This window comes from Mytilus californianus, unplaced genomic scaffold (genome assembly GCF_021869535.1).
Source record: "Mytilus californianus isolate M0D057914Y unplaced genomic scaffold, xbMytCali1.0.p SCAF_14, whole genome shotgun sequence".
Lineage (NCBI taxonomy): Eukaryota > Metazoa > Mollusca > Bivalvia > Mytilida > Mytilidae > Mytilus > Mytilus californianus.
Window position 1 is genome coordinate 10,326,410 of NW_026262626.1, and position 7,728 is coordinate 10,334,137.

General features: G+C 32.3%; 2 protein-coding genes across 7 annotated transcripts in view; one reads left to right on the forward strand and one right to left on the reverse strand.

Moving 5' to 3' along the window:
* LOC127724159 (dynein axonemal heavy chain 1-like) overlaps window positions 1-1,333 on the forward strand; it is a 103,430-nt gene extending 102,097 nt beyond the window's left edge. For all 6 annotated transcript variants that reach the window (XM_052231034.1, XM_052231031.1, XM_052231035.1 and 3 more), the window contains one exon: window positions 283-1,333. In XM_052231034.1, coding sequence (XP_052086994.1) covers window positions 283-404 — 122 coding nt within the window. In that variant the 3' untranslated portion in view covers window positions 405-1,333. The remainder of the gene's footprint in view (window positions 1-282) is intronic.
* Window positions 1-7,728, reverse strand: part of LOC127724169 (uncharacterized) — a 483,200-nt gene that overhangs the window by 383,650 nt on the left and 91,822 nt on the right. The gene's annotated exons all lie outside the window — the stretch shown is intronic.

Consider the following 7,728-nt stretch of genomic DNA (forward strand, 5'->3'; position numbering starts at 1 on the left):
TTTCTTAAATTATCTGTAACAATCTGTATAGTTGACCTAATGGATAGCTTATGGTAAAAATGGAATTCCATGACAGAAATACAGTTTACTGTACTGTATATTGCTATGATGTTTGTTACAATGATACTGGGTCCCTGTTACTGAATTTTGTTGTTGGAATGTATGAACGTTTGATAAATTTGAACAGCAATATCTGGTGCACTGATAAAACCCTGTGCTTTTGAAATCATAGATAAGAACAAATCAACCAATTTATGCATGTTTTTTTTTTCTTTTATTCAGGAACTCTGTCAACCACTGGTCACTCTACCAACTTTGTATTTTCTGTGGAACTTCCAACAGATAAAGAACAGAAGCACTGGATAAAACGTGGAGTTGCAATGTTGTGTGCACTCAACTACTAAACATTTAAATCGGCAAAATGATAGCCTTTGAACTTTATTGAATTTATATGTATTGTACCAGTGTAATTAGTTTCAAAGTGCATAGATCAGCTTGAACTATAATTAGCATTTTAAGACTTACAAACTAGTAAAGTTAATTGAAATAATTGGATTTTACTAAAGAAAAATCCTGATAGAGTCTTTGCATGAAATATGATTAGAACGAAGGATTTAAAAAGGTTTATTTTTTAATACTTTGTGACAATTTGAGGACGTTAAGTCATGCATATTAAGTACAAGTTAAGAACTTTGTGCCTTGTACGTGTTGTTTCTTTTCTGCTGTGATGTTTTACAATCTTACTATAAAGTTTTATTTTTTAGTTTTATTTTATGTAATGTATTTGGTACATAAGCATTCCAATATTAAGATGGTATAAGAAATTTGATAGATCTGAATCTTAATTAGATTTACTTTTGGCTTATTAGAATAATCAAAATACTTTGAAATTTTTAATTGATAAAATTTAATTGATACTTTATGCTCAATATTATTTGCCACATAAGAACATTTAATATTTTCAACAAAAAAACGTTCTCGCTTTAGAATATTTGTTTGTAATTTTTGAACGTCATGTTTTGATAAGTTTCTAAACAATAAATATTTGTTTCTTAAAAGACTGAAAAAGAGAAGTTTGTTTTTCATTTAGAAAACATGTTTTCTGTATAATTGAATTATATTTGATGTATTTAAATATTACTTTATACTACTGAAAAATCAATTTATTTCAAATCCGTCCAAGCATTGCATAGATTTATACTTATTTATACACTTGTTATTGTTGAAGTCCATTTCAAAATATCAGTTTCAATAATCAATTATATATTTATACACAGATTTGAAATCTTGTAAGTTTTTAAACTTGTTGAAAAATAAAAGCTTGGCTACCTTACTGCTGTGTTGTTTGCTGAACTTGATATAACTGTTGAAGAAACAAAAAGATGTATCAGTGGCGGATCCAGAACTTTTCATAAGGGGGGCCTGCTCCAGTCATGCTTCAGTGATTCCCTATATAATCAACCAAATTTTTCCCACAAAAGGGGGCCCCCCCCCCTGGATCCGCCTATGTGTATGCAAAAAAACAAAACAAAAAGAATGACAAAGAAGGAATATTCTTGTGTAGAAATTCAAAAGGGAACACACTTTACATTTAAAAAAGGGAAAACAAACACACAAAAATAAAAAAAAATAAAATAAAATGATGTTTCAATTATAAGCTTTGTCTATCAATTTTCTAAAAATATTACACAAAAAATCTAAACATGGCGCATCAAAAAACTGCCAACTTCAGGCTCATTTAAACCTATTTTATTAAAATATTTTATTATCCAGACACAAGATTCAAGTATACAAAGTGGTTACCATCTCCTTGATATTCTATATATTATTGAACTTTGTTGAACAGCTGTTATAAGCAGGGTATTCACTAAGTAAAGATATTGATTCAAATTTTATTGACGTTTTAATAATTTATTTCGGATTATTTACACTGGAGGCTGTAACCAATCTTAAAAAAGTATCTGTAAGACTTATCCCTTATGGTTTTATATATATGTAAACTTTCAGAATTACAGGGAAAAAATATTGGGGTGTAATTTCTGAAAAATTTTGGGCGATTTAATGCCAAAAAAATTATATTTTCTACATTCAAAGGACACGCCCTCTAATCCCTCCCCTGAATCTGCCACTGCATGTTAAAATTGACATCTTCATTTCTGCCATGGCATTATTCTGCTACTTCTACCTTTGATTAAGGGCTTTGCCAAAAACTTGAAAATCATTGACAAGGGACAATCTGAGTGCAGACATTTAAAACAGTTGATATTTGTTGTCTCATATTGAAACTAATATGGTTTAAAATCAAACCGGTAAATTAAGGTCACCCTCAGGACCAGATAAAACTGACCTTAAAAAGACTGGTAACCTTTGAATCGATGTTCAAATGCATAGGTACTATACTACAGGTAGACAAGAAGAGGGTAACCAGTAGAGACAGGTTTTTGCTTAATAGAGGTGACCTTTATAGCAGGTTTGACAGTATAATGAATACCCATGATGCACTGCATATCATTGTTGGAGGCTTGATACTTGAGGTTCAAATTAGTCTTATAATGTGTGCCAAAAAAGAACAGTTCATTGTTTAATAGAAGAAATGATAATTTAAGGTTGGATAACAAGAGTGTCTAAAGAGAGAGATATTAAATAGGGTACAAGTAATTAGAAAATAAATATAAAAAAAACAACATTTAAAAAGACAATTTGGTACGTGTAGTGACCAAAGGAAACTGTCTTCCCTGTGTAGATTCATTTTAACATTTAACAACAAATAAAAAAAAAAAAATGTGTTGTGAGCAGAGGAAACAGTCTTCCCTGTGTGGATTCATTTTAGCATTTAACAAAACAACTGTTCCAAGTCAGGAGCCTCTGGCCTTTGTTAGTCTTATAATTTATTTTTTTAATTTTAGTTCATTTATATGTTTCGGTGTTTAGTGTGACATCCATTTTCATTGAACTAGTACACATTTTGTTTAGGGGCCAACTAAAGCCCGCCTCAGGGAGTGGGATTTTCTCGCTGTGTTGAAGACCCATTGGTGGCCTTCGGCTGTTTTCTGCTATTTGGTCGGGTTGTTCCCCATTCCCCATTTCCATTCTCAATTTTAACTAAAAGACATATTTGTAGTGAGCAGAGGAAACAGTTTTCTCTGTGCAGATTCATTTTAGCATTTGACACAACAAATGAAAAGATATATTTGTATTGAGCAAAGGAAACTCTTCTGTGCATCTGTAGGTTCATTTTAACATTTAACAAAACAATTAAAAAGACATTTGTAGTGAGCAAAGAAAACAGTCTTCTCTGTGTAGATTCATTTTAAACATTTGACACAACAAATGAAAAGAAATGTTGGTTATGAGCAAAGAAAACAGTCTTCTCTGTGTAACTTTATTCTAACATTATTAGAGTTTGAGCTTTAGTTTTTATCCTACCAAAACATAGAAACTTGCCGTACATGGAAAGATGTCAAACCTATGATCACTGAGATAGATGTCATGGTCAGATGGTACATGCCAGACTAAAATGTATAGTTTCAGCTTACCAAATAGCTATACTATTGTGATATTAGAAAACAGACCTAATAAAATTCACATAATAAACATAGATAATCATGAATCAAACAGACCTAATGATAAACAGATAATCAAACACCTAATAATAATCAACAATCAAACAGACCTAATAATAAACATATATAATCAATCAAACAGACAAATAATAAACACAGATAATCAATTAAACAGACAGACCTAATAATAAACACAGATAATCAGCACTTGCACAGACCTAATAATAAACATATATAATCAACAATCAAACAGACCTAATAGTAAATAGTCAACACTCACACAGACCTAGTAATAAATATAATCATCAATCAAACAGAACTTATAATAAACATATATAATCAACAATCTAACAGACCTAATAATAACATTTAATCAACAATCAAACAGACCTAATAATAACATATAATCAACAATCAAACATACCTAATAATAAACAGATAATCAATAATCACACAGACTTAATAATAAACATATAATCAACAATCAAACAGACCTAATAATAACATATAATCAACAATCAAACATACCTAATAATAAACAGATAATCAACAATCAAAATGTTCATTTCATTCCTCAATTAGCTTTTAGAGGATGAAAACCATTGAAACAACCCTCTAAAAGATTTTGGGACCATTGAAATAAACTTGTAAGAGTTTGGGAACCATTGAAACAATCCTATCAGAGATTGGAAACCATTGAAACAACTCTATAAGATAATAGTTGGTGGTCTGTTGCGGGGCAAAATTTCTGTCACTATCAAACATACCATGGGCCTAATTTTCCAGTGGCAGTTCAAATTTTCGTCCTCCACCCCTTTTGAATTGCCTTGCAGAGCCTACCTATTGTATTAATTTTAACTTTCTGCTTGTCCTGAATATGCATGAAATATTCGCCACTGGGCGTTAAGTAAGCAACAATCAATCAATCATTATAAAAATGAAATAGATATGTGATCGTTTCATTAAAAAAACTGTTGTTGTGAATTTAGATATCCATATCTTTTAAAAACTCAAATCGGTTCGTGATGAATGCACATCCGCGCGCGAATCAACGATAATTATATTAAATTTGTAACCCTTTATGGAGTCAACAAAGTTTCTGTTGTGTAAGTATGTAATTCAGACACCCTCAATGTTTATTTAAAGGTTTTATTGATACTTATCGATGGGATTAACAGGTGCTTGACAATACACATGTATAATTCAATTAATCTCTTATCTAACGTTTTGAAAAGGGTTTACTACATAAGCCTTCTGATGTCCACCATTGACGTTTATTGTTTCAGTTTACATATAACACGAACAAATCAAGTTAACAAAAATTTGGATTTTCTAAAAGAGGATTATGGAAATGAATATGCTAGCCTGGTTTAAAGACATATGTCTCTGTATGATTAGTACAAGGGTCCTTGGTTGGAACTTGGAACAATATATTTATCCACAACAGGATGCAAATGCCCTATTATTCCCCACAGAATTCAGGAACGTCAGAAAATAATTGTAAACCATGGATAATAATAGTCCCAGTGTGAACTGAAAATTTATAAAATAAAAAATATGAATATTTCGTTCGCAAAATAATCGCCCTGTAACACCACCAACACCCCCTCAAAGAATCAAATGATTGTCTGCTAAATAAAAAAAAAACTATCATGAATGACCAGTGGCCAAGTTCGGTGGCTTTAATATATTTTCTCTTTACGATATTTTCATTTGCGATCTAATATTTAGAAAACGTATCTGTCGGTAGGATGAGTGTTGAGTGACTCCAGCCGCCAAAACCTCCTTTTCCCTGAATCTGCATACATAGATGATAAATGCATACACTCGTAAATCACTCCAAACGTTAGCCTGGCATCCTGACCCAATCTAATACTTCGTCGATAGGGCCAAAACAGTGAGCCAGGATCCCAGGCTATCCAAACGTTGGCTTTCTATCCCCCCCCCCCCCCCCCTTTTCACAATTCTGGTTCCGCACATGATCCGTCCCCGTATTTATAATAAAAGACCAACGATTTATATAAAGCCTTTAAAAGACATCATGTATATTGTAAAATATATGTCGATGATTGAATTACAGTAGTTTTAAAAAACCACACGCAAAATAAAATGAAGATAATTAAGGAACATTTGTCTCTTTCAGTTGCACACTAAAGGGTGAATCAAAATAATGATGATGAGTTGTAATCCTGGAGTACTATTTTTTTTGATATATATATATCCTACGATTTGTAGAGAGCTAGGACTAAATCTTACTAATAGACAGATCCTGTATCCATGCTTTCCTTACAACTTATTGTTTTCAATAAGATTGAGTAAAAATATATCGCCAATCTAGAACGAAAACAAAAAGTAAAAACTATAAAACTCATGCTGCTTTTATAATGTTTGTCTAGCGGGATTTATTAATCCAAATCTGAATCCGGATACAACATAATTTATTGTTTATATGCGCTTTTGTGAAGAATTTAACCGTCTCAAAAACTAAGAAATATTGCAATAACATCCGCCTGAAAATAATGATTAACAATGTACATCAATTGTTCCGTAGCAACAGCATTGTACTAAAATTTAATGCCTATTCTATGAAAAAAGGTCGTAGTGAGAAAAACACCAGTTATGTCCGTTCAGGCTTACGTCATTGATATCTATTATATTTCTATCTCTGAAGCAAACAACGCCGCATTTTTGCGCCTGTCCCAAGTCAGGAGCCTCTGGCCTTTGTTAGTCTTGTATGTTTTTCTTTAATTTTAGTTCCTTTATATGTTTTGGAGTTTAGTGTGCCGTTCATTTTCACTAAACCAGTACACAATTTTATTTAGGGGCCAGCTGAGGACCACCTCCGGGTGCGGGATTTTCTCGCTGCGTTGAAGACCCATTTTTGGCCTTCGGCTGTTATCTGCTCTTTCGTCGGGTTGTTGTCTTTTTGACATATTCCCCATTTCCATTCTCAATTTTATGATCTATTTTTTAAAAGATTTTTGAAAGATGAAGTATGAGTACTCATAAACACCGACACAGATTCACGCGGCAAAAAAAAATGAAATGAATCAACTTTGTTCAAGGATCCTAATAGTAAGACTATTCAAATATTTGGTTAAATTAAGTCTGTATTTATATATTGTTCATTTTCGACGGAAATATTATTGCTTTTAGTAGATGCTAGCAGTCGTCTGGAATACTTCCATGCGATATGAAAGCGACAATGATCGGATGCAGTTCATTCTGTCTGTTGTCATTTTCCGGTATTGAAAGACTTTTAAACTGTCTGTCTTTTTATAAAAGCTGAAAAGGGTGAGACGATTTCAAAAAATGAAATCGAAATTCTTGAGTAAAAAAGTTAAAACTAGAATATCTTACCAAAACATATATCTATATATTGGTCCAAACCATATATGACACTGTGACGGACTTATAACAAATACATGATGCTATACAGACGAGTCGACAGAAAACCATAGCAACAAACTGCCAGATTTGTTTTCTTTATCAAGAACTTTTATCCATAAAGTCAAGAGACTAAATATTTGATCTAAATCTAAGAGATAAGTTTTTGGGGGAAACTAGCCCTGTAGACTAATTAACAAATTTCCAAATGAAAATTTAAAAAATGTGGGTTGATCTGAATTATAAGGGTCCAGATTATCGAATGGAGACGTTTGTGAGTACTACTAAAAATGCCAATGTCGTGAAAAGACATAAGTTCCAAGAGAAGAAGCTTGTCAGCGAAGTTTTTTTTTCAGATTTGAAAACAATAAAGATGAAACTATAAGTCTTGATTGTGATAATCAATACTTTTGATTTTACCGTCATATTTATAAAAAAAAAAATGCACATGCATTAATCTTTTACTAGAGTGGAAATTAGAAGACAAATGAAACTAACAATAAGCGTGGTACTAATGCATCCTGAAATAATCACCCCTCTTTCAGTCTACTTCTATGCTATTTTTTATCCTATAATATTAACCCGCCGATCAGTGCTCTTAAACTGTGCACAGAAATAGCGTTATCGCCGACATCCTGCGGTGCCAGCAGCTGTGTAGTCTGAATTTGTTTGGTCGCATGTCCGACGGCTGTTTTGGGGCCCTACTGCATGCTCAATAGTCTCTTTGACTTTGCGATGAAGAACAGCAATAAAAGTGCTGTCCCTTTGACTGGGGTTG